General features: G+C 47.3%; 1 protein-coding gene across 1 annotated transcript in view; it reads left to right on the top strand.

The window, feature by feature from the left end:
• CR1 (complement C3b/C4b receptor 1 (Knops blood group)) overlaps positions 1 to 25,020 on the top strand; it is a 39,664-nt gene extending 14,644 nt beyond the window's left edge. Inside the window, exons 27-64 of the mRNA XM_064732811.1 lie at positions 207 to 401; positions 679 to 858; positions 950 to 1,141; positions 1,350 to 1,449; positions 1,606 to 1,691; positions 2,214 to 2,408; positions 2,900 to 3,082; positions 4,188 to 4,370; positions 4,514 to 4,696; positions 4,791 to 4,973; positions 5,693 to 5,884; positions 6,414 to 6,596; positions 6,810 to 7,001; positions 7,234 to 7,333; positions 7,868 to 7,953; positions 8,736 to 8,915; positions 9,320 to 9,367; positions 9,583 to 9,765; positions 10,059 to 10,241; positions 10,433 to 10,612; positions 11,020 to 11,049; positions 11,181 to 11,256; positions 12,292 to 12,449; positions 12,723 to 12,732; positions 13,441 to 13,790; positions 14,644 to 14,835; positions 15,035 to 15,131; positions 15,737 to 15,822; positions 16,192 to 16,398; positions 16,989 to 17,171; positions 17,665 to 17,853; positions 17,948 to 18,139; positions 18,297 to 18,488; positions 18,646 to 18,837; positions 19,140 to 19,166; positions 19,808 to 19,874; positions 21,333 to 21,430; positions 23,210 to 25,020. Coding sequence (XP_064588881.1) covers positions 207 to 401; positions 679 to 858; positions 950 to 1,141; positions 1,350 to 1,449; positions 1,606 to 1,691; positions 2,214 to 2,408; positions 2,900 to 3,082; positions 4,188 to 4,370; positions 4,514 to 4,696; positions 4,791 to 4,973; positions 5,693 to 5,884; positions 6,414 to 6,596; positions 6,810 to 7,001; positions 7,234 to 7,333; positions 7,868 to 7,953; positions 8,736 to 8,915; positions 9,320 to 9,367; positions 9,583 to 9,765; positions 10,059 to 10,241; positions 10,433 to 10,612; positions 11,020 to 11,049; positions 11,181 to 11,256; positions 12,292 to 12,449; positions 12,723 to 12,732; positions 13,441 to 13,790; positions 14,644 to 14,835; positions 15,035 to 15,131; positions 15,737 to 15,822; positions 16,192 to 16,398; positions 16,989 to 17,171; positions 17,665 to 17,853; positions 17,948 to 18,139; positions 18,297 to 18,488; positions 18,646 to 18,837; positions 19,140 to 19,166; positions 19,808 to 19,874; positions 21,333 to 21,423 — 5,546 coding nt within the window. The 3' untranslated portion in view covers positions 21,424 to 21,430; positions 23,210 to 25,020. The remainder of the gene's footprint in view (positions 1 to 206; positions 402 to 678; positions 859 to 949; positions 1,142 to 1,349; positions 1,450 to 1,605; positions 1,692 to 2,213; positions 2,409 to 2,899; positions 3,083 to 4,187; positions 4,371 to 4,513; positions 4,697 to 4,790; positions 4,974 to 5,692; positions 5,885 to 6,413; positions 6,597 to 6,809; positions 7,002 to 7,233; positions 7,334 to 7,867; positions 7,954 to 8,735; positions 8,916 to 9,319; positions 9,368 to 9,582; positions 9,766 to 10,058; positions 10,242 to 10,432; positions 10,613 to 11,019; positions 11,050 to 11,180; positions 11,257 to 12,291; positions 12,450 to 12,722; positions 12,733 to 13,440; positions 13,791 to 14,643; positions 14,836 to 15,034; positions 15,132 to 15,736; positions 15,823 to 16,191; positions 16,399 to 16,988; positions 17,172 to 17,664; positions 17,854 to 17,947; positions 18,140 to 18,296; positions 18,489 to 18,645; positions 18,838 to 19,139; positions 19,167 to 19,807; positions 19,875 to 21,332; positions 21,431 to 23,209) is intronic.
• The last annotated feature ends 1,055 nt before the right edge of the window (positions 25,021 to 26,075 follow it).

Below are 26,075 nucleotides of genomic sequence, written 5' to 3'. Positions count from 1 at the left end.
CAAAGCATGCAGGTGTTTCCTCCACAGAGTTTTGGTTACTGCTCTGCTTTCTACCTGCCAGGGTGGGATCCTGTTCCCAACCATCACTGGGGAGGTCACTTCATCCCATCTTTAGAAGTGTTTGTGCCCCCCAGCCCGAGGGGCTCAAGAAGCGCCCCACAGGTGCTGCGGTGCTGCTGCTGAGCTGAGGTTCTGCTCCTGTGCAGGCATCCCTTGCGAGCCGCCCCCGGACATTCCCAACGGGCAGCACTCGGGCCGGCTGCAGAGCGAGTTCCACTACGGCACGGCCGTCACCTACAGCTGCAAGCACGGGCTGCCCCTGCACGGGGAGCCCTCCATCCACTGCACCACCCGCGACGGGCACAGCGGCGTCTGGAGCGAGCCCCTGCCGGCCTGCGGAGGTGGGCAGGGACCCCCGGGCATCCCCCCAGCCCCGCTGATCCGGTTGGGAAACTCCAGCCAGCTGGAATTCTCGCCCCAGCATCTTCCAGGGCTCAGGCCGGCAGAGCAGGGGAGGCTGGGGTGCCACCCTGCTCCCCTTTCCCCTTGGAATGTTTGATCAACATCTTCTCTAGGAAAATGATTTTCAGTGTCTTAAAATTGCAGCCCTTGGTGGCTTCACACTGCCCAGCTCTGCCTGAGGGTCTGTTCTGAGCACTGCACCTCTTTCCTTTCCAGAGGCGAACTGTCCCGTCCCACAGATCCAGCACGGGAGGATCGTGGCTGCCAGGGCTGCCTACGCACACAGGGACACCGTGACCTTCCAGTGTGACCCAGGCTATGCCATTCGCGGCCACAGAGAGATCCAGTGCCAGCCAAACGACACCTGGGAGCCGCCTGTGCCCGTCTGCGAGCAGGGCAAGTGTCCCAGCAGGGTTTAACCTTCCCCTGCTCTCCCAATCCTCCTTTTGTGGCTCTTTAACAGCCAGGCTGTTCTCTGTCCTGGCAGCTGGCTGCAGAGCCCCTGCCAGGCTGGGCTTTGCCGAGCTCAAGGAGCCCTACAGGAACCAGACGCTGTTTCCTGAGGGGAGCAGGGTGGAATTCGAGTGCCAGCCTGGCTACAGCCAGCTCCTGGGGGTGTCACCAGCCATCACCTGCCTCAGCAACCAGACCTGGTCTGCAGTGCTGGAGTTCTGTAAAAGTATGTCCTGCGAGTGCTGGAAGCCTGCAGTGGGAGGCTGGGCTGCTTTCTGTGCTTCCCCAGCTTTGAGGGTGTCTCTGCCTGCTCTCTGGTGCCATCCCTGGGATGTTTCCCCAGCTTTGAGGGTGTCTCTGCCTGCTCTCTGGTGCCATCCCTGCTGGGATGTCAGCCCAGCTGAGGGCTGATGGAGGCTGGCATTCCCTTCCAGAGAAGCAGTGCCCCAACCCAGGGAACCCAGAGAATGGCAGAGCTGTTGTCCTGACAGATCTCCTCCTCGGGTCCAAAATCCATTACACTTGTGACAAAGGGTGAGTCCTGCCCTGGGGAGAGGGAAGTGGATTTTCAGCTTTACACAACCCAGTTCCCAAGCCAGAACTCTTGGCTGCCACTTGCAAGGGTTGTAAAGAAATCTCAAATATAAAAAATCTCACTGTTAAAATAATGAATCCTTCTGTGTGGCCCAGGTACAAGCTGGTGGGAGGCTCCCAGAGAATTTGTGAGGTCTCTGGCACACATGTCTCGTGGAGTGGGGATCCTCCTGTCTGCCAGGGTAAGTAGGCCACCACAACAGGCCCTTGGAGATGGTTTACAAGATAAAGTGGAACTTCTTTCAAGCCAAAGGTTTTATTGCAAAAGATTTCTCAAGCCACTGAATGTGTAAAATATTTCCTTTTTCTTTTCATTTTGGTTTGGATATGCTTCTGAAAACGGTTTCAAAGGTCTTTTATTTATTCTGGTGCAAACTGCGAAGAAACATTAATATTTTAAACTGCCTGTTAGTGGTAAGTATCTCTCACTGGCCAGTTTCTCTCTCTGTGTCACCAATGGTTATGGAAAGGGAGGTAAGAATTGTCCCAGCACCTCCAAACACGGGCAGCAAGGAAGTGACTCACAGGAGGGGACAGATTTCATTCCCATGTGTCATTTTATCCATGCAAACTTTGTTACTGGTGATTCAGGTCATTGTGTCACTGCTGAGGTGGCTTCCCCTCTGTCAGTGCCCTTCCTGGGCACTGTGTGTGCCCTTCCTGGGCAGTGCTGACCCCCCCTTGTCCCCTTGTCCTGCCCACAGGTGTCACCTGCGCTGCCCCTCCGGCCATCCCCAATGGGACACACAGCGGGGGCTCCAGGGCCACCTTCTCCCTTGGGGACGTGGTCACCTACACCTGTGCCTCGGGGCTGGCCCTGGCTGGAGACTCCTCCCTGTCCTGCACCTCTGGGGACGGGGAGCGTGGCACGTGGAGTGGGACAGTGCCACGGTGCCAAGGTACGGCTCGGGGTGTGCCCACAGCCAGCTCTGGCTGGCCCTGGCACAAGGGACAGCCTGGGGCAGGGCCTGCACCCTTGGGGACACAGCTCACACAACCGATTTTATGTATTCACAGCAGTTAATGTCAGTGTTCAAAACAACTCAGAGGATTTACTATTTTTTAATCACTTTTTAAAGCATAAAACACTTATTTGCTAGTGCTTTAGTATAACAGCTTTTCCTCTTTGAGGCTGATGGGGGAGTACTGTTATTGCTTCCGTTTTCATTACAACTTAATTTGATTTATTGCTTCTGCAGAAGCTCTAAAAACCAGGATGTTGGTTTCTGCTGAAGCAAAGAGCTAAGGAGAGTTCCTGGGAAAGTTACATATCAGCAATAAGGCTGACTGCACTTGTGTTATCTCGCTGCTTTGCTCTCAGAACATTGGGGTTTTTGGTGTTTATCTTGCCCTGCCCCATTTCTCACCTGCCTTTCCCTGTTCCCGGCAGAGGTGAGGTGCCCTGCCCCGCCGAGCATTGCCAACGGGCAGCACGGTGCCAGCCCCGGGGCCAGGCACAGCCCGGGCTCCGTGGTGCTCTACACCTGCGCCGAGGGCTATTCCCTGCTGGGCAACGCCTCCATCCGCTGCACGGCCCGGGGCACCTGGAGCCGGCCCCAGCCCCGCTGCCGAGGTGCGTTCCTGGGGCTCCTTCCTCCTGCTCGGCTCCTGGTGCAATCACTGCCAGCAAATGCCCAGGCACAGGCTGAGAGCTGAGGTGCCAGGGGCAGGAGGAGCCCCCTGTGCCCCTGTGGGTTTCCCTTTCTGTTCCTGCTGAGTACAAATGCACAGGAACAGCTGAATAATGATATTTAGTGTAAGAACAACAGTCACAAATGTTGTAATGCCTGTGACAGGGATGGCAAGGCCCAGCAGAAGGTGCTGTCCCTGCCCAGTGTCCCTCCACAGCCAGGAGGGGTTTCACATCCCCAGCTCTTCACATCCTCATGCTCTTCCCTTCCAGCAATTGGCTGCACCAGGCCAGAGATCGAGAATGGAAAAGTGGCTGGGTCAGAGAGCACCTACAACCTGGAGGACACCATCATCTTCGAGTGCAACTTAGGTTATGCCTTGAAGGGCTCTCAGGAGTCCCAGTGCCAGTTTGGGGGCAAGTGGCACCCTCCTGTCCCCACCTGTGAGAAGTGTAAGTGGAAATGAGGGGCAGCTGATTTCTGAACCCCTGTAAAGGAGGTAAAGGGGCTGGAAAGGGAAAATATGCACATAATATGTCCTGCCATCCTTCTGATCCTCATCCAAACCCCTGAACAGGCTGCCTGGGGAGGTGTGGGCATCATCTGGCACCATCCCTGGAGGGATTTAAAAGACATGTGGATGTGGCACTTGGGACATGGGGTAGTGGCTTTTCAAATTTCAGTGTTTCTGTGATTCAGATCCTTGTTAAATGTAGGGCTCTTTAAATGAATCCACAAAATCCAGGCTGGTGCCTGATATCATTCACAACCATAGAGAGACCAGAGCAAGTTGTTAGAGCCACAGATGAAAACTAACCACTGTAGTTGCCTAAACAGTGAGAAGCCATCATTTTTATGTCAATTACCTCAGAAAACATGAAGGCTGGAAGGTAAGAGAGGCTAGGATGGAAATATCATTCAGTGACACCCTCGTTGGTGTTGGGCAGAAATTAATGGGAAGAACAAAGTTTAAAAGGCTGCCTCACCTTCCAAGGGTGTTTGTGGTACCAGCTCTTGGCTAGCTGGGATGATTTCCTCTCCTTGCAGTGCCACCGTGTCCTTCCCCTCCAACTATCAGGAACGGCCAGCACGACAGCAAGGGGGTGGCAGAGTTCATCCCTGGCATGGCAGTGAGGTACCACTGTGACCCAGGCTACCTCCTGGCTGGGAAAAGCACCATTTCCTGCTTGCCATCGGGAGTCTGGAGCATCCCTTACCCCCGGTGTGAAGGTGAGCTGTAAATGCTGCCACTCTCAGTGCAAAGGGAGAGCAGTGCACTCACACAGGCTCCCAGAACCAGAGGAGCACCCTCAGCTCTGGCACCATGCCCCCAGCCATGCCCCCAGCCAAGCTGTGCTGCTTTTCCCTCGCAGTGATCACCTGCAGCAGCCCCAGCATCAAGGACGGGGAGGTGGCTGAGGGCCGGAGGGCTGTGTACCGCCCTGGGGACAACGTCACCTTCCAGTGCCACCCAGGCTTCGTGCTGAGGGGCAGCCGTGGGGCCAAGTGCCAGCCTGACAGCCGCTGGGTGCCCGCTGTGCCCACCTGCCAGCCAGGTGAGCCAGTGTGACGGGCTTTGCTGCGGTACCAGTGCCCCTCCTCTGGGTGAAACCCCTAAACAACCTCTGCTCTCTGCTCCTGCCCTGGCAGCGCGGCCCTGCCCTCCGCCCCCCGTCATCGCCCACGCCACGCTCAGCGCCGAGCCCGGGACCAACTTCACCAGTGGCACCTCCGTGAGCTACAGCTGCCAGCCTGGCTTCACCCTGCTCGGGGACCCCTCGGTGCTGTGCACGGCCTGGGGCAACTGGAGCCTTCCCTACCCTCGCTGTGCAGGTGCTGGCCTGGGGCCACGAGCCTCCTCCATCCCTGTGCATAGGCTCCAGCCAGTCCATCCCTGTGCCAGGCCCAGCATCCATCCCTGTGCCAGGCCCAGCATCCATCCCGTGCCAGGCCCAGCATCCATTCTGTGCCAGGCTCAGCATCCACCCTGTGCCAGGCTCAGCATCCCTCCCGTGCCAGGCCCAGCATCCATCCCTGTGCCAGGCTCAGCATCCATCCTGTGCCATGCTCAGCATCCCTCCCCTGCCAGGCTCAGCATCCATCCCGTGCCAGGCTCACCCTGGATCAGGCAAACCTGGCACCCTGCAGGATTGCATGGCATAGGGAGAACCACAGCAGGAGCTGTGCTCACTTTGGTGGCACTGGGAATAAGCTGGTGGCACTGCTCAAGTTTCCCAAAAGGAGACAGGCTTGGGTGTTCTAAATATTGAAATTAAAGATTTCTGTACTTTACAGCCCAGAGTCGTGTGAAGGCACCACACTGACCAAACTATTTTTGGGCATTGCTTTATCCTGTTTTGTTTTAAGACCACCTAAATTAGGTGCCTGTGTCCTTACATGCTGAGTGTTATTTGATGCAGACAAACGTCAGACTACATAGAAGATGCATTAATAACTTGGGGTTTAGCAGTGCCTATCAATGCACCTGTTCCTATTTAGCTGCATTTCACAGCCAAGGACATTTTTCTCATGCCCATTTCGTTTCTTGGCAGCCGGTTGTGGCACACCAACACCATTGCTATTTGCTGAGCTAAGCAAGGAATATGGAAATCAGACTGAGTTTCCTGTTGGGATGACTGTGAACTACACTTGTCTGCCTGGATATGTGGAACAGCCACAGATATCACCAACTATCACATGTCTTGAAAATCTAACGTGGTCTGAAGCCCAAGAGTTTTGCAAAAGTAAGTTTTGCAGCTGCTTCCAATTGGTTTAAATTGTGCGCTTGAAGCCTTGTAATTTCCCCTTCATCACTCCCTCCTTTGGAGGGTTTGGGCAGACTCCTGAAAACAGTGATTCTTCTCCTATGACACTGAGTTGAAGAAGCTTAAAATCAGCTCATCTCAACCCCTGCCATGAGCAGGGACACCTTCCACTACCACAGCTTGCTCCAAGCCCTGTCCAGCCTGGCCTTGGACATTTCCAGGGATGGGGCAGCCTCAGCTGCTCTGGGCACTCCCCTGCCCACCCTGGCAGAGAGGAATTCCTTCCCAATATCCCACCCAACCCTGCCCTCTGGCAGTGGGAAGCCATTCCTGTCACTCCATCCCTTGTCCCCAGTCCCTCTCCAGCTCTCTTGGAGCCCCTTCAGGCACTGGAAGAGGCTCTAAGGTCTCCCTGGACCCTTCCCTTCAGGCTGAACACCCCCAACTTCCCCACCTGTCCCAGGGTCATGGCCCTGCCCTTTTCTCAGTTTTGTTTTGTCCTCTTTAGTGCTGCAATGCCCTTCACCTCCCAATATTACCAAAGGGACCCACGACAGCCAGGACTTGGAGGTTTTTCCTGCTGGGATGGTTGTGAACTACAGCTGTGACCCAGGCTACAGCCTCCGGGGAGAGGCATCCATCCGCTGCACCAGCTCTGGCAACTGGAGCCTCCCTCTGCCTCAGTGTGCAGGTACACTGCGGCTCTGAGCTTGGAGCTGTGGACAGCCTGGGGGTTTATACCTGTAGGATTCATCCTTGCCCTTCCCAGAATTCTGAATCCTTGACCCTCCCCTTTTTTACCCACTTCGCACAACGATTTTAAGCTGCACATACTCAAAATACATTTAAAAACAATTTTTGTAGCTGACATCTCCGTTTCTCCCCATGTTTTCTCCCCCGATAGGTGGCTGTGGTGCACCTCCAAACCTGACCTTTGCTGAGCTAGCCAGGCAATACAGAAATCAGCAGGAATTTGCTGTTGGGGACACCGTGAGCTACAGCTGCCGGCCGGGACACTCGAGACGCCCCGGAGTGCCCCAAACTCTGACTTGCCTCCAAAACCACACGTGGTCTGAAGCCCTAGAGTTCTGTAAAAGTGAATAGCTCCATCCATTTGGTGTTGGTTACTGGAAATGGTCTATTCTGTGGGTTTTTGAAGGAAAGATTGGTACATGGCTTTACTAGTCACACGGTCTGGGCCGCTTTGGGCCTTTTTGAAATCACATCTTTGTTGGTGGCAGAGCTTGGACAGAGCCTTAAGGTACCTTCTCATAGTGTGCAGCACAAGCTCAAGAGAGGAGTTTAAACAAAGCCTTGTTCTTTCCCAGGGAAGCAATGTAGCCACCCAGAACCCCCCAGGAATGGCAGAGTTGTTGTTCTGACAGATCTCCTTTTTGGGTCAACCGTGAGCCACACGTGTGACGAAGGGTGAGTCCCACGCTGCCTGTGCTGCCTCCTGTCTGAGTTTGGTGGTGGGTAAAGGATCAGAGCCCACTCCTCTACAGCTGTTCTCCCACAGCATTGGGAGAATTGGAATTTTGGAGTTTTGGTTCTAATTCTGCCATAGTTGCCTGCTCCAGAAAGGGAGAATTGTCTCACTTTTCCCTCCTGTGCTCAGCAGATTAATTTGCAAACCAGTTTCAGTTTTCCTTCTCAGATGGCCTCGAGCAGGAGCTGAGAGTGGGAGCAAGGCCGTGCTGCAAGGAGGCTCCAGCCCTCTGGAAATCAGTTGGGTCCTGATTTATCACCTGACCAATGTAACCCAGAGTTTTTGGGGTCAGTGTTGCTCCCCTTGGATCTGGGAAAAGCAACTTGGTGTCCTCCACTCCCACGTGTCAAACCAGCAGAGAGACCTTGGTGATCAGCTGGAATCAGGAGGCTGCAGAAGGAAAACTCTGGGGAGGGAAGAATCCAAGCTGAGGGACTTGGTATGAGCTGATATTTCTCTCTCTGCACCTCCAGGTACAGGCTGGTTGGAGAGTCCCACAGGAGATGTGAGATTTTGGGACGAGGTGTTGCCTGGACTGGTCTGCCTCCCATCTGTAAAAGTAAGTAGGTCACCACTATATTGGGGCCAGAATTGCCATATTAAGTCCTTAAAATTAAAAGGTGTTTCCTTTAAATAAATAGAATTAAATGAATAAGACTATTAAAGGATAATATTCCTCTGGGATAGTTTTTAGATTTTTTTTATGCTTGTATATTTGGTTTCTTCTGAAAATCTTCCAGTTGTAAGCTTTGATCTGTCACAGCAATTCAGACTGAAGAGTTGTGAGATGCCTGCAGGGACTTGTCCCTTTTGTTTCACAACAATAAATAAGAAATCAAGTAAAAAAAAGTGTTATGTAGAAGAGTGACATTTTGAGTACCACTGAAATGGAATTTTCCAAACCCTCTACTGTTAACTGAAGCACAAGGATGTTTTGCAGGGGTTGATCATTGCAATTAGTCTTTTTTTTTTTTTTTTCAGATGGAATTGCTTTTTGAGGTTGGGAATAGTAAAGCATTCATGAGAATGATAGTACTGACAGATTTCTACCCCATTTCATGAATTTATTAGAATATATTCACACCATCTATGTTTATATACATAAATATAAAAATAATATTATTGTGGTTCCCTTAAGGTACCTCAAAGAACTAAAACTCCTCCCCTCAGTTCCTGGAATTATTCTTATCTGAGTCTTTAAGTCCTACCTGGAATTATTCTTATCTGAGTCTTTAAGTCTTACCTGTGAGACTGCTCTGAGCACACTGAGAATGGACTTGAGGATGTGTTCATTCAGCACTCACGTGGCTTTGTACCCCTAAAGAGGAGTTTCTCTTTCAGGGGTGCTGTGCCCAGCCCCACAGGTCCAGAATGGCAGGGTGGCTGTCCCCAGGCCCCGCTACACCTACGGGGACTCTGTCACCTTCAAGTGCCACAGAGGCTTCACCCTGCGAGGCCACCCCACGTCCCAGTGCCAAGGGGACAGGAGGTGGCACCCACCTGTGCCTGTCTGTGAGCAGGGTAAGAATCAGCTCTTGGCCTTGTCGGGATTGCACATTCCTCATGGTTTCACTCACCGAACCCAAAGTTGGTTTTATTTTTCCTGTTTGCTCCAACTGCTTTAAGGAGAACCCAGAAATGTTTCCTTTCATTTATGCCTCTCTTCACACACAGGAGATGAGCAGGGCTTGGGTAATGCTGTAAGTACTGGCATGACTTGCACGTTCTCACACTGCTTGTTGCAATCCATAATCTACATTCTCTTATTCCCTGGAAATGAGGAATTTGGTAGCTGCAGGACATAGACTATCAGAGAGCTGTGAATATTTTCCTGGAAATGTAATACCAGGATGATGGGAAATGAAGGTAAATGTGTACATTTTATTTGCTCAACCGTGTTTTTAAACTCTTAATGCTGCATTTAGATGGAGTGTCAGAACGTTATCACCACCCTGACCCCACAACAAAGCCAGGTAAGGTGTCTTACCTGAAGAGGCAAGATTTGATTTACTAATCACTAACTCCTCCTCCCAGCCTGTCCTGCTTTTCTGAGGGAACTTTGCAGAGGGTTGGGCAGGGCTGTTGGGGTCAGTGCTGTGGGAGGGAGAGTTCAGCCTTCCCCAGCTGCTCTGAAGTTTTCCCTCTTGTTTCTCTGAGCTCTGCTTTGATCTCCACTCTCTGTTTTCAGTGCTGCACTGCTCCAAGCCTGCAAATATCACCCACGGGTCTTTCCGTGGCCCAGCAAAAGCAGTTTTTACTGTGGGAACATCCGTAAACTACATCTGTGAGCCTGGCTTCTCCCTCCTGGGGACAGCATCCATTTATTGCACAGCATCTGGAGCCTGGAGCCATCCCCCTCCTGTCTGTCAAGGTGCGTTTTAGCCGCAGAGAGCAAAGAACAAAGGATATTTTAACGAGTCTTGCCTTAGGGGAAGGTCTGTAGAAGGTCTAAATCTGAGTACAGAATGTGTGATAAGCACAGGCTGAGTACAGAATGTGTGATAAGCACAATTTTTAGCCTTTCCAAAGCCTGCTGGAGTTACAGGGGTCCGGGCTGAGTGCACAAATTCCAAGGGAGCAGTCGAGGCTGCAGAGGGGCAGCGCCTCAGCCACTCCCTGGCCCCCCTTCAGCATCCTGCTGATTGTCTCTCCCTGGCTCTCCAGCTGTGAAGTGTCCGCAGCCTCCGAGCATCACCAACGGGAGGCTGAAAGGGAACGCCTCTGCCACCTTTCCCCGGGGAGCCGCGGTGTCCTACAGCTGCGATCCCGGGTACTCGCTGGTTGGGAACGCTTCCATCAGCTGCACGGGCTCGGGGGCCTGGAGCCAGCCCCTCCCGCAGTGCAAAGGTGAGTCTGGGCTTCCTCTGGTGTTTGGGATTCCACCTGCGACTCAGGCACTTCCCCACTTCTGCGGAACGAGAATTGATTCCTGGCTACACTCAGAAGGAACTCAAGAGCGATGTCCTAAATAACCCACAGCTGTGTTTCTCATTTTGTGTTCCCTCTAAATGTCCTCTTTCTACTGCTTCCAATTTCAGAGATCAGATGTGAATTCCCGGATGTGCAAGGTGTTAAAAAAGCCATTAAAGGAAGTACTTATCGCTCTGGCACTAACATCACTCTTGAATGTGACGATGGTTACGTGCTGGAAGGCATCAGTCACACCCAGTGCCAAGAGGATTTCAGCTGGGACCCTCCCGTGCCCGCCTGTAAACTGAGTGAGTGGAACGTAAACAAAGCAAAGATCAAACACAAGCATGCGAATGCATTTTAAACATGCAAATGTCTGGCTGTATTTTTAAAATAAGGAAGTGTACAGGGGTGTGGTTTTCAGAAACCTGGTGTTGTGGGTGTTAGCAGTGAGACATTGGCATGGGGAAGCTGGGGCTGCCCCTGGTTCCCTGGAAGTGCCCAGGCCAGGTTGGACACTGGGGTTTGGAGCAGCCTGGGACAGTGGAAGGTGTCCTGCCCATGGCAGGGGGGTGGAACTGGATGAGCTTTGAGTCCCTTCAACCCAAACCATCCTGTGATTCTAAACGGTTTATTGGTGTTGATTAAGGACAGCTGAGAAATGCTGTATTTTGGTAGAACAGTTTGCTGATTTTCCTTTTTTCCCTCTCTCCAGCGTCCCCCAAGCCCGGGTCAGTAGGCTTAGGTAAGCAGCTTACAAATATTTTTGTCCCCAGCACAGTGGCACAGCCTCCCTCTGCTTACTTGGCAGATACACCCTATTGTGCATTTTGTGTACTTTACTCAGTGAGAATAACCTGCACTCTTCTCCCTCAGGAGTGGCGGCTGCAGCAGTTCTGCTGCTCCTGGGGGCAGCTGTTGTCTGGAAAATCATTTCCAAGCATAAGGAAGGGTAAGGCAGCTCTGGCTCTTTTGCTCCTGTCCCTTGGTGCCGAGTCCCAAGCTTTATAGGCTTGATACACTTGAAATTTTTGCCTCAGTGTGTCAGGGCCTTGTAATTTTGTATCTTCAGCTCAGGTTGCAAATGACACAACCTGGAACTCACAGTGTGCTTATGTAATTTCATTTCAAGCCTCTCTTTCCTAAAGGAAACCAAACCAAGTGTTCTTTTACAAGGCAATTCATTGTTTTCTTCTTTTTCACGTAGCTATTATCATACGTATGAAAACTATAATTACAGAACCCCCCTGAACCCAGACACTGATCACAAAGGCTCGTGTCTGCCATAGGAGGTATGGATTTATATTCCTCAGCATAAAATATCAGTTAGAGCTGCAATAACTACACTGTCATTTATTTATATTGCTGACTGCATTGTCTCCTTGAATGACTATTTTCCTAATACAATAATTCAACTAGAAACCTCTTTCCTTTTTGTCTTCTGATAGAATATTTTCTTTTGCTGAATAGAAGATGTTTTAAACATATTTGGGTTTTCAAACATCCTATTTTTCTTTCTGACACCACCCTCAAAGTGTGTCTTTCCTTTTCCACAGCCTGCATAGTTGGTGTGCACAGGTCAGACTTCCAGACCAGTCCTTGCTTCTCACTTAAAGCCGCTTTTAATTTGTACAGATTATGAAAAAGCTGCAAAACTGCCTCAGGAGTAGCAGAGTCAGAAAAGGACACTGAACTTGGTTCCTGGGGTTTTTATTGCTTTCATACTTACTAAAATGGTGTTTTTACTTACAAGTGAATCTATTTTCTATGGTGGCTCTATTGCAGCCAGCAGTGAATTTTCACTGTTTATCAGCACCTCACCTACAAAGTGGGACATGCAAACAACATCAATTTTGTGTGATTCCTTTGAAACAAAGCATTTCCCAGAAATTCCCTCCTCTCTCTCCGGGTGGCGATGCAATCTCTACACACCAGCACAAAGCCAGGAAATCCTGATTTGAACCCCAGGATATCATCTCTTTCCTAGGCTGGGAAGAGATCTCATCCCTGCTGTGGCTGACCAGGCACCCGGCTCGTTCCCTGCAGCGAGGCAGCGCCGCTCACGTGGAGACTGGAATTCTGTGCAGAAAAAAAGGACATTTTACTGTAAATCTTCAATGCTGTTCTGCTCTCTGCAGTTACTGTAAGGATCTAGTGAGGCTCAGACTGCACACAGTGCAGGTGCTCCCTGGCAGGGAATTCTGTGCACTGCTCCTGATGCAGAATAACCTCCTTTGTCCCCAAAAAACTGGATAACCACAAACCTTTGTAGGAAGAAACAATCAATAATGCACTGGCCATAACCCCCATTCCCTGTCTCCCTATGCCCACCAAAACATACCTGAACAAATGTGGGAGAAACCATATGTTAATTAATGTCTTAATTACAGCTGTATTTACATGTTTATTTCCTTCCAGCAACGCTTATGTGCAGTGTTCCTCTACCAATGCTTAACCTAATAAAAGCTGATGATGACAATTCTGTGTCTTCTTTTACACCTACCCAGAACTTTAAGTCTTTTCTGCTTAGGTTTTTTTTAACATTTTTGGGCTGTTCTATTTTAATGCTGCTCCACCACAAACAGGATTTAACTTAAAATTTAACTTCCAAAGGAGAGCAGCGCTGCACAGGGCTGTCCATCCCGAGCTGGCTGTTATGTTTAATTTATCACTGTTGGTGTTCCAATGTGGCACCTAAACATACTTTGATTTTTTTCCCTCTTTCCTTGAGGCACTCAGGAAAGGATTCAATCTCCTTGCACCCAGGGCTCTTATGCGCTGAGGGTGTTGTAAAATGAGGAATATGTCCACATATTCCAAGATTACTTTAAGTCAGGGAAGATCTTTGATGGAAGATCTTTGTATACTTTCAATCCTAATCAATAAAAAAAGGAGCAGGCAGGAGCATCCCTTAGTCAAGGGTATCCTCGAATGAACTATCTTTAAGGATGAAGTAAATGAAGATGCTGATGCGTACATCTGGCAAAACACTTAAGGCCGATGTATTCTTCAGCTGACCAGTGATTATTACCCCGCTAAAAATAACACTTTGGGTTCAACCAGAGCCTTCCCGAGCATGCGTTGAACCGAGCCGGGACTGCGTCATTAGCGTGGCAATTAACTCATGACAACACAGGGGCTGTGCCTGGAATCCGCCCTACCCTGCAGTCCTGTGTGTGACACCGGCACGGCGAGCTCGGTCCGGGGATTGTCAGCGATCCCGGACCGAACAGCGGCCCGAGCTGTCCCGGCGAGAGGGGCCCCGGCGAGAGGGGCCCCGGCGGGCGGGCCCGGCCATGGCGGCGGCGCCGCGCTGGGGGCGGGCCGCGCATGCGCACCCGGCCCCGCGCTGCGTCTCCGGCGGCGCCGGGAGGGAGCGGAGCGGCCGCAGCCGCGGCCCCGCTGCGGGCATGGGGCGGCTCTCGGTGCCGCCAGCGCTGCTGTTCGTGCTGCTGCTGTGGCAGCTCGGCGGAGCCCGGGCTCAGGGTGAGACAGCGGCCGCTCGCTCTTTGCTGCCCCGAGCGGGCGGTGCCGGTGGGGAAGGGGCGCTCGGAGCGGCGGGCGCGGTGCGCAGCCCTCGGGGGGCCGCGGCTGGGAGGAGGGATCGGGAACGGGGTCGGGATCAGGATGGGGATGGGAATCGGGTTTGGGATCGCGATGGTGCCCGTGCCCTGCTCCCCGCTCCGGTGCCCGCGGTGCCGAGGGTGCTCTCAGGGCCTGCCGGGGGGCGAGGCTGGCAGGAAGGAAGGAAATGGCTCTAAGGGCGATGGTGCAGCCGCGAGGGTTTGGGCGGGTTTGACTCGAGGGAATTGTGGCATTGTTCGGGTGCGGAGAGACCTCCAAGCGCATCCCGTTCCACCGTGCCCTGGGCAGGGACACCTGCCGCTGAGCCTCCCTCCAGCCCGGCCTTGGAGCCGGTTCTAAACTCGGCTTTCTGTCCCTTACACCCGCTTGCCTTTTCCCTAAGAAGGGACAATGAGCTCTGTGAGTGGGGCTGGCTTGTTTGTTTTTCATGCAGCAAACGAAATGGGTGTACAGTGAGTGAAGTCGTGCGTTTAACTACAAAATAAAGGCAAACAGACAAAAATCTGAAAATAGGATCTAGAAGGAAGTGCATTGTCTGGGTAGAATGACTAAAGAACTTGAAGAAACAATGAGTAACCCTATACACGTATAGAGCTGGACGCTGCACGCTGTTAAAACCTAAATCAAAAACTGGGAACGACTTAAATATATCCTTAAGAGCTCTTGAATGATTCTGTCTCCTGTGCTGTTTCACCTCGGTGTGTTTCTCTTCTTGTCGCTAAGGTGATGTGTTGTTTTTTCCCTCCCCTGCCAGGCTCGTGTCCCAAGCCAGAGCGGCAGCAGAATGCAGAGCTCGACGAGAGCTCCAGGGATCGCCAAGATTTTCCACCTGGGACCAAAATCTCCTTCACCTGCCGGCCAGGATACATTAGGGTCCCAGGGAAGTCGCTGACCTGGACATGTGGTAATAACTTGCAGTGGTCACAAACAAGCGTTTTCTGTACAGGTAAGTTTTTGTACCCCTTTTTTCCTACTGATATTTACCAGTTTCAGTGGCTTTGCAAGTGGGAATTAGGGTTTTGCCATATTTTAAATGAAGCTTGGAAAACGCTGCTGTGGGTAAGAGCAGTAAGTGCTAAAGATTTTGTCTTTGTATGTAACTACAAAAATGTAGAATTTTTTCTTTTCTTTTTCTTCCCCCCCAGCAAGAAAATGTAAATACCCAGGACCCTTGGAAAATGGTTATTTTGATGCAAGAGATCTTACATTTGGTTCAAAATTGACATTTCGTTGTAATGAAGGGTAAGTGTTTTGCTGAAGTTAATGATTTTTTTTTTTATGTTTACACCAGATTTGAAATAAACCCAAATTTTCTGTTCCAGTTCTGATCTGAAGTCTGAATTCTACCTGTAGGAAATGAAATTGCCGCAAAATTTAATTTGATTCCGTGGTTTAATTACTCTTTGCATTAACCCTGAGTTTTTTAGTGAGATTCTGCAGAACTGCAGTGTTACCTCTGGTGACTTCTTTTAATGCTCCTGTGGCAGAGGGGGTAGATATATATTCATCATCCTTCGTTATTGAATAATTAAGTCAACAACACTAAGGAGGTTTTTTTTTTATCTTTTCCTTGAGTATCAGTAATTTTAGGACTTTAATATTAGAGGATATTTCTAAAAATTGTAAGACTTCCACAGTTCCTTAGTGATTTCTCTTTTGTTTCTGTTTTGTTTTCAAAGTGAGACTGGCAGCAAAATAAGCAAGATTCTATTCTCATTACAACAAAACCTTGTTGTGTTATGTCCCTGTAATCACAGAACAGAATTATTGATAAGCACAATTTTTTGGTGCTTGTTGGGGAAATGAGAAATTTAAATTTCACTTCTTCAAAATTTTTACCTGTCTAGATACAGATTAATAGGTAAGGAAGAGATTTCCTGTGATATCAAGAATGGAGGTGTTGACTGGAGTGGAACTCTGCCTTACTGTGAAAGTAAGTAAATTACTGCTGTGTTTGATTTTCTGTTCAGATGGGGTAGTTCATTTACAAACAGCTGTGCCACCAGTATAACTTTCCAGTATAAAAAATGATGGGAAAGCAGGGATCATTTTTTCCTTAACTACTTGGGTTATGCCTGATGATTGACCACTGAAAAATGTCAGTGTTAGTGGTAATTATCTCCTATTAAAATCATATTATCTCATATTATTATCTCATGTTGAAGCTGAGGTTCTGTAGCTTGACTTCGAGTGGCTGTGTCAGATTTTCAGTGAAATGACTGAAAACCCAAGGTTTGCTCTTTGAGGTGAACCAGCTAACCCAGCAAAACCAATCTGACCAATTTTTGTGCTTTATTTCCAGTAATTCCTTGTGAGCCACCTCCCCAAATAGCCAACGGGGAGTACGAGGAGAGAGGCAGCTACGTGTACCAGAGCTCCGTGACCTACAGGTGCCTGGATGTCCCCAAGGACAGCGATCCCTTCTCCCTCATTGGCTCAGACACCATTTACTGCACATCTGATGCAAACTCAAACGGAGTTTGGAGTGGGCCACCTCCAGAATGTCGAGGTTATTGGAATTTTTCTATTTTTTTTACAGTGTCTGGCCCTTTCCTTGGAAGTGGGGTGGGGAGAATGGACTTTGCCTCTAGGAAAGAAGGAAAAAATGCTGTGGTACAAAGTTTGGTGCAGTTCCAGTGAGATTACATCAGCATGGTGGATATGGATGAATTATGAATAGAATATTGCTAAAATTTAAGTTAAAGCTTGAAAAATACCTGAAAAAATTGAGTGTCTTGTTGGTAGAAGTGGCAAGGCCAAAGGGAGGGAACTGGGAGACCACAAATCCTGGAGAAAAACTGTGTCAAGGGCAAGGATGTGGGGGCTGGATAGGACTTGTAAAAAGCTAAGGAAGAATCCTGTTCCTAAAAACAGCCCCTGTGGAAGTGCAGGAATCAATGTTTCTACAAAGCTTCTCCAAAACAACTTGTGGAAATTGGCACGTAGGGAAAAGGATGTTGTGTTTGCCATACTTGTGTTAACAGATGTTTCCAAGCTTTGTTTTCATTGGTAACAAATGTTTGTGTTAACAAATGTGTCCAAGCTTTGTTTTCATTTATTAACACATGTTTGTGTTAACAAATGTTTTGCCTCTTTCAGTGGTCAAATGTGAAGACCCCAGAGTTGAAAATGGGAGAAAAATGTCTGGATTTGGACTTCCCTACAGATACAAGGACTCAGTTGTGTTTGAGTGTAATCAAGGCTATTTCATGGTTGGAGCACAGGTAATTACCTGTGAAGCAAATAACATCTGGGTTCCTCCACAACCAACCTGTGAGAAACGTAAGACTTTCTGTAATATTCCCTTTTCTTTTGTTAGCTAAAATAGAGCATCCTGGTGTTGTAGTGATTTCATGGGTGAAGGCAGGAGAAAAGATATGGAATACAGGGGAAAATATTTGATACAGGGAATTAGGAGTATGCACAGTGAGCAAAGCTGTAGTATCATTGGAGTAGTGGAAGTCTTTGTGTGTGTGGTTTTTTATGCAGCTCTTCAACTCCTACTTTCTAGAAATGTTTCTAGAGCTCAGAAATAATGAACCAGTAAGGGTTTCTGAGCTGCCTCATCATAGGATTGTATCATCCTAATGAATGTCTACAGTGGTGTTTAAGTTTTCTAAGGGGAATATTTGTACTTAAAATTGGGGTAAAGTAAACTTTGGACATGTGCTGAGCTATTTTTCTTACATGAAGGCAACTTGTGTTTGTGGAATGAGTTACTGAGTTGTGAAATAAACTTTATTCTCACTGAACTTGTTTTAAATTCCTGTATTAGTTACTCCAGAGATGTGTCTTGCCCCGAAGATCCCCAATGGGGCCCTGATTCCAGCCAAAGGTGCCTATGCAAAAGGAGAGGCTGTGCAGATCAGGTGCAATGCTGGCTGCTCCTTCCCTGATGGCTCTGCAGAGGTGACAGTGACCTGTCAAGAACAGAGTTCCTGGGGTGCTTTACAGCACTGTTCCTGTGAGTAAAATTGCTAAAATCAGGAGCAGACTGACAAGATTTAAATATCTGATCTAGTAATACATTTTTTTTTTCTCCCCCCTTTTCTTTCCAGGTGAGTCTGAAGGTTCTGGTTCCACACCAGTCATAAGTCATGGGAGAGTGATAGAAGGAGAAAAACCTTCCTACCATGTGGGGGATTTCATTACCATTGAATGTTACCCGGGGTACACCTTGCATGGGGAGGCTCGGATTCAGTACATTGGGAACAACCAGTGGGTGCCAGCTGTGCCAACCTGCCAGCTCAGTAAGTATGGGGGTCCTGATCCCAGGCAAACCTGCCTGTGCAAAAGGAGCACTGTGCCTGCGAGTAAAATTGCTAAAATCGGGAGCAGACTGACAAGATTTTGATCTCTGATGTAGAAATACATTTATTATTATTTTCTCCCCCCTTTTCTTTCCAGGTGAGTCTGAAGGTTCTGGTTCCACACCAGTCATAAGTTATGGGAGGGTGATAGATGGACAAAAACCTTCCTACCATGTGGGGGATTTCATTACCATTGAGTGTTACCCGGGGTACACCTTGCATGGGGAGGCTCGGATTCAGTACATTGGGAACAACCAGTGGGTGCCAGCTGTGCCAACCTGCCAGCTCAGTGAGTATGGGGGTCCTGATCCCAGGCAAACCTGCCTGTGCAAAAGGAGCACTCTGCCTGCGAGTAAAATTGCTAAAATCGGGAGCAGACTGACAAGATTTTTATCTCTGATGTAGAAATACATTTATTATTATTTTCTCCCCCCTTTTCTTTCCAGGTGAGTCTGAAGGTTCTGGTTCCACACCAGTCATAAGTTATGGGAGGGTGATAGATGGAGAAAAACCTTCCTACTCTGTGGGGGATTTCATTACCTTTGAATGTTACCCGGGGTACACCTTGAATGGGGAGGCTCGGATTCAGTACATTGGGAACAACCAGTGGGTGCCAGCTGTGCCAACCTGCCAGCTCAGTAAGTATGGGCTGCAAAATCTCCACTAGGTGAAAATACAGCTCAGAAAACAGTCCTTCTGTATTCAGGAGAAATGATTTAATGCAGCTTCCTTCTTTATTTTAATGGGAAAAATCGGGTTTGCTAAAATTAATTAAAATATTCATATTCTAAGTTAAATATTATTATTTAAATTAGTCTGCCTCAAAGATTGTGTTGATAGAAGTACTTGACTTGAAATAGCTCTGTGAATATTTTGATAATAATATTTGAGCAAGAAGCATCTGTGTTCCTCTTGTGATACTGATTCCTTCTGTTTTTAGGTGGATATATTATAGCCATCATCTGTGGTAAGTATTTTCTAAAACCTTAAAAAATACAATACAAATTCTATTTTTTATGTGAAAGTCCATTTTTGATTCCATTCACCTGGGACTGCAATAGGGTGATTTTGGAGTTCTGGTTAAAGCTGCATGATTCAAAACAAGATTGCTTAGCTATTACAGTTTAATTTAGTGGGAAATGTGTATTTTCTCGTGTGGTGAGGTCACATTTCAAAGGCAGCTTGCAACAACGTGGCCACTTGGATAAATTTCAGAGCTTGGGTTTGCTGGAGGTGTGAGTACATCACTCTGCCAGTGAACAGAAATATTCAGTCCATCCTCTGTCCTTGCCTTTGTTACCCAGATTTGTATAAACTTGTAAAAAATGTTGGGGCCTTGTCATTCCTGTTTTAGTTTCTGAGCTGGTGGGGTTTTGCCATCTTGGTGGTCTGTGGTTCTGAGCTGAACTATCTTGAAGAATCAAATATTTCATTTACATGGCTCATTCCATAAATAAGTTGGGTTGTGGGTTTTTTTTTTAGGGGGGTAGAGGTGGGATAGACCTGTAGATGAAAATAAGGCTATTTCTGTAAAAGTTTTGTTGCTCTTTTGTGAGCTGGAGCTGATCTTTATCACTCTAAGGTGCTTTTTTTTATTTCTTCCTAAAGTGATTGTGATAGCTGTGGTGCTCCTGGGAGCCTTCTGGATCTACAAGAAATTCTTCTCACAGAATGGGTGAGTAACTTCCTTTTTGTTAATCCTGCAAGTTTCCAAATGACTGAGCCAAAGCCGTGCTGATGTTTAAGTTTCTTGAGCTTTGTGTGCCCTTTCTTTTTCAAATGTCTGATTTTTGTGTGAGCTCCTCCCAGCAGCTGATGGGAGCTAAAGCCTAACCATGAATTTGTCTTTGGTTTTGGATCTGCTGTTCAGCTAAGCTGCTAATTAACACTTGCACTAATTTCAAGGAAGGAGGAGCCCTGTTCTCAAGCCTGTGTTTGGCAGTGTCCACTTGCCAAGGAAAGTATTTTGTCCATCTGCTTCAAACATATCAGTTTATCTCCTAAAGCCAGGGGGAGTCTTGGTTCTATGGGCTTGTGCTGCCAGAAGGTTTTCAGGTTTTTATTCTCCTCCTTCAGCCCCAATGTTGGTGTCCCTATGGTAAAGACTTGCAAAATCAACTGTAAAATGCTAGATTTGTGCACAAGCAATTAGTGTTCTGTTTTTGATGAGACATGTAGGGTGTTTTAAAGTTTATCTTCAAAACAACTGGGGTTTATGTGTGGTTTTTGATGGAGAGGCAGGAGATTTAAATTCCTCTTTGTGCATTGCTTTTTGCTGTGATGTCTGATTTTATCTTCTGGAAAAAAACTTTTTGTCAGGGAAATATTTTGTAAAATGCAAAACACTGACAGTCCAGAGCAGGTTAGGTGGTACACATGGAATGTCAGGATGAGCATCTCATCAGTGTTGTCTTTTTCCAGAATCTGTTGGGATTTATCTGGAGTACATGACACAAAGGGAGGGATGCTTTAAATGAAGCAAACCAGAGGGAATATTCCTGTGGTTCATATTTGTAATGAAGTCCACACAGAGGACTTGGAGAGCCCTGAAGGGGATTTATAACCAGTGAGGTTTTAGCTTTAAAATGAGCAGTGGAGTATCAATCCAAGGGCCAGAGTGTGCTCTGAGCAATTTGATGCTTTTGAGCCACTGCTTTTATTCAGTACTTGGATATTCTGCAGCCTGGATGGGCCCAAGGAGAGCTCTGGCAGTTCAGGGCAGCACTTGCTGCCTTCACCCGTGGGGAGACTTCTCAGGGCACAGAGAGCAGGAGGGATCTAAAGCAGCATCATCAAAAATTAAACTCTGTGACATTCCTGAATATCTGACAGCATGAAAAGCCTTATTGTGCCTAGTGCTTCCCTTCATCTTCCTCTCTGAACATCTGACTGTTAAAGCTCTTTCTTGTCTGAAAACCCTGATCTAATCTCCTTTTATGAAAGCCTCCATCTCCCTGTTTAGTGTTCTGAGTTCCTGATGCAGCTGAGCCTTTGTTGTTGTGCTTCCAGCCCTGATCCTTGCAGTTTGTAGCCTCCAAATGGCAGCAGATCTTTCCTTGGCCTCTGTTTCTTGTGTGTGAAATGCCCTTGGATGGGACATTCAATTAGACCTTTCTCCCTTTCTGCTGTTCAGCTCGTACACAGTTGATGAGAGTTGCAAGGAAATTTGTATTTTAAAAACTAATGTCCCAGCTGAGATGGAAGAAACTGCACAAATGAAATAATGAAAAGGTATAACTTTCCACTTCATTTGGACTTTTTGCAATGCAGCTGAAGTGTCTTTTTTTATTGTGCTTTGCTTGGAATTTCAGGAGTGTGGAATCCATCTAGCTGGGAACCTTGGCTTCCTGTAGGAAAGAATATCTTTAACTTTTCATTTATTTTGGGAGAACAGGATATCATATAGAGAGAATTATCATTTAGCAGTGTCACTAAAAGCTTCCAATGATTTAAATCACATTTCTTGGTGTTGTGTTTGAAGAATGAGTAGCATATTGCCTACAATACTCAGAAGAATGTCTGCACCCATCCCAGTGGTGAGTTACTTTTCTTAGCTAATAGTTTAATTCCCTGTAATTAGAAGCTGGAACCACCTGTGGGCACTGAAACTCTAAAGGTAGTTGTGCATCCCTTCAGAGAAAACCAGATCACATCTCACAATTACTGATTCCTGTGCATTTTTGCTTTCTAGAAGAGGATTAATGAAGGGTCAAACAAGGAACATTTGAAACCTTCTTATGAAAAGGTGATTTCTTTTTCAAATCCAGAGTTCTGTAGCCCTGAAAAGAATCAAAATTCAGTTGCTTTGAAGCTGATGTCCTCTCCTGTATTTTAACCTCACTCCAGTGAGATGCATGTGTTGAATGTTGGGGTTCTTCCTGCACTTGTGTAGGGTCAAATGGGCTTTTCCAAAATCTGGTTCTTCCTGCCTTGTTTGAACTGAGCACTTTGCAGTCAGGACAGCTCAGTTTGACTTTTCCTTGCCAGTATTTTGGCATTCCTATCTCAACAGAGCTGGAACTACAAATATTTTTTTTAAATCAGTATCTTCTTATCTTCTTTTTTTTTTTTTTCTTGTTGCTTTTCTCCTTTGCACAGATTCTGAGGAGGTGATGGGTTCTCTTATTCCAGCTTAATGCAAAAGTCTTTTCATGTGCATAATCTTGATTTTATTGACTTGTAAAAGACAGGTAAATTTTCAGTGTTTTTGGTGAGTTTTTATATGAATGTTAAGCTTGGCGTTTATTCCAAAATAATGTATAAGATTAAGGAATGTCATCTTCACTCTGAAGAAAGATGGTTCTCATTAAGATAGGATCTGTTTTCTGGCTTGATTTTTGGAGAGAAAAAATGAATCAGGAGATAGAGTAGAATTCTTCATTCCAATCTTACCTTTACACATGATAAGAGAAATTACTGGTCTGGTGTGTCAAAACACTGGGAATTCTGGAGGTTTTCTTAGGGAATAAGGAACTCCTTAGAGCCTTGGAGCAATAGCACTGAGGTTTGGCAAAACAGGAGTTGTTCAAGAACTGGGGACATACATAAGAATATCATTGTGAATTTTAATTCTTGTGTATTTAAGTATTGTAAAGTTGCTGTTAGTGGACTGCAGAATCAAAATCCACACTAACTAATATTTCATTTTTGGTTAGAAAATACACACTAAACAACACACTGTAATTAAAATGAATTCCAGGGTGCACCTGGTGGAGTTATGGGAATCCTGTAACTGTTCTGGTGTTAGTTTTTGGTAATACCAGTCAGCACTGGGAGTGATCCCTTTGGATCAAAGGTTCTGCTGCTCCCTGGGTCACTGCTGACAGTTCAGGAGCTGAATGAATCTGAAATCTCCTCAGTCCAGCAGCTGCTAAACAGAGGCTAAAGACTGACCCAGTTTGTGACTTCACCTGCAGCTTTAATGCCAAAACTAAGGATGTGCTTTCAGTGTAAATGTAAAACCTCTTGCAATGTAAAAACCTCTGATCTGCCTTGTTTTTCTGTTTGTAGGAAACGGGACAGCACCCCCAGTCCTGCCGAATATAAGATGTGTAAAGCATGAGTGCCCTTGCTGGGGTGGGAGGGACCTGGCAGGGGCTGTCCCTGGCAGAGCTGCACAAGGATTGATTCCCTTGCACTGAGGGGCTGCCCATGGGTTCCTTGTGCTGCTGAACTGCAGGAGGAGATGCTTGATAGGCTAAGGAGTGTGTGTGCTTGTAGCTAGCACAGATCCTGCTTTGCCCTCCCTGTCCTTCTGTGCCCATCAGCTGGGGAAAGGCAGTGCCTGTAGCATGCCAGGGTCTGTGGGAGTGCTGCAGTGTCCCTGTGCCAGTGCCAGCTGCTGCTGCCCTCAGTGCCACCTCTTGGCTTGCAGAAGATGTCCAATATTCTCCTGTGTCCTGTAGAGCTCTGCTCACTCAAACCTGGCTGTCCTTCCCATCCCTCTTTGCAGCAGAGGTGGTGTCAATGGTTCTGGTGTTTCCTTTGTTGCTCATTCCCTGAAGAGTCTGGTGCCACTGAAGGCAATGTCTTTTGGAAACTATCACAATTAAGATCTTATATACTCTACCTCTTTGTCTGCCAAAGTTGGTTGCTGTATATATAATGAATTGAATGTGCCTTGAAATCAGAGTTTTATAGCTTTTCCTTTGCTTTTGAGAGGGAAAAAAGCTATATATATATATATATTTCTGATTCTTTGCTTTAATCTCCCAAAGACTGCAGTGGATTTGTTGGACCTGAAAGCTGAAGGATTCTGTAGCAAAGGCATCCCCTGCCTGTTGACAGGAGATTCCTAATTAAAGGAACTGCTGAGAGCTCAGTGGTGGCTGTGTCCTGTCATGAGCACAGTGGAAGTTCCTTTGGGTGCTCAATTTTAGTGAGCCTTGATGTCAGGTCTGGAGATCTTCTGTTGCTTTCAGGGGTAGAAACAGGTGCTGTGTGATCCACCTTCCTTGCTTTCTTACTTGAAGTCACATATTTCACATTTCTAACCTCTGGCTGCAGACTGGGATGTTAAATCAAGCTCTGAAAAGCTGGATTTAGCATCAGATTCCTGTTTAGAAGCAGAAGCTTTTCCCTGTCACTGGCTTTTCATGTTAAAGGAAAACCAGGCCAGCTCAGGTGTGTGAGTGCTGGTAGATGTGGTGATCTCTTGTTTGCTGCTTGGTGCTTGTTCAGTAAATGTTGTAGTCCAGATCCTCACTCCAGGAGCTCCCACCGCTGTGTTTGCCATTACTTTAGAATCACTGCTACTTCTATTTCCTCAGCAAACCCCATATCTTAACTAGAACAGGTTTTAGCTCCATGAATCTCACTATCAGCATCCAGACAGCTTCTAATTTTCACAGAAAACCCAAATAGCCTCACTTGAGGCAGCATTGGAAGTGCTCTGGCTTGTCTGTGGCTGCTTGGCACTGCTCTCCCTGTCATCAACACATTGTTGGAGTGGCACAGAACTGTTTGGGGCTTGATAGGGCTTTTTGGGACAATCCCAGCAGCTGCATTGTTGGAGCTCATAATAGGCTGTGGCTGTTAGAAAGGGGCTTTGGCTCTGCAGAAGGATTTGCTGCTGGTGGCCTGGCTGATAGCTCAGCTCCAGAGTTGTTTGTAAACACTGGGATGTGTGACTGGGGCTGAGTGTGGTGCTGGTCAGGAGCTCAGCTTGCTTTGTGTGGCATCTGCAATGTGCTGAAATACACTGGAATGTTCTTAATTGGGAAGTGAAATCACTGTAAAAAGTGGCTGTGTTTTTGCTCTTCTTTCTGGATGTAAAGATTGGCCATGATTTGTAATATTCCAAATAAAAATGTTAAATTATTTAGCAGTAAGTGTTTGTCTTTCATTCATCATTGTGCTGAGCAGCTCTTCTCCCATTGTTATCCAGATGATTTTTCATGTCCCAAATATCAGGTGGAAACTGCTGAGATTGAAGTTTGCAGTTTGTACACAGAATTACTCAGTGGTAGTGTAGGGGATGGGGTTTGCTTGCTGAGCACCTTTTGGGGTTTCCTTTTAGAATTGCAGAGAATTTCCCAGAACCTCCAAAATTTTACTCCTGAAAAAATTGGTGAGAAGTTGATGGAGAAGAGGAAATTGGGGCTGTTCTGGTGGAACACTTGAGGCAGAGCCCAGAGGGTGTTTTGACCCTTTTGTGCAGTGTGTGACAAATGCAATCCTTGGGGAATACAGCTCTGGTGGGTTTAGGTGACCTGTGAAGGAGAATGGATTTAGGAATTGTGTGAGGTTCACACCTGAAATGTACTGAACTGCTGTGGAGTCAGCTGCTGATAGAGTGAAGCCTTTCAGAGGGTGGAATAGAAAAAATAACTTCATATGCTGGATTTCATTGCAGTTTGTGGTTGAGATACTCAGAGTGAGTTGTGTGGACATGATGCCAGACTGCACAACTTTACATTGTGGAGTTTGGGATTTACCATTGAGGGGATAAGCAAAGTTTATAGGAATGGGATGATTTTTAATCTCCCTTCCAACCCAAACCATTCTGGGATTCTGCTCTGTGCTTCTGTGAATCTGACTTAAACACTACAAATTAATTGGATCTAATTGTCATGAGTCCTGTGCTGTTTTTCTAAAACTCAGTGCTGCATGAATTATTTCCTTTGGAATCTGGAACTGATAATTAAAGGGAGGTGAACTCTGCTAAGGGAAAGCTGCATGGAATAAAAATGAGTTGTTGCCATCTACTGGTGACAGGGCATTGGGAGTAACAAAACAGGCCCAGAGTTCTCTGGCTTAGGGTTAAACAATGTGGAGTGACTGTGCTTGGTGGATTTTCAGTGTCACAATTAAAATCAGTATAAATTAAGCCCTGCCCATAGCAGGGTTGGAGCTGGATGATTTTAAGGTCCCTTCC

The sequence above is a fragment of the Zonotrichia leucophrys genome, chromosome 26, assembly GCF_028769735.1.
Source record: "Zonotrichia leucophrys gambelii isolate GWCS_2022_RI chromosome 26, RI_Zleu_2.0, whole genome shotgun sequence".
Classification (NCBI taxonomy): Eukaryota; Metazoa; Chordata; class Aves; order Passeriformes; family Passerellidae; genus Zonotrichia; species Zonotrichia leucophrys.
The sequence above is the reverse complement of the archived record's forward strand: the minus strand, read 5'-3'. Positions and strand labels throughout refer to the sequence as shown.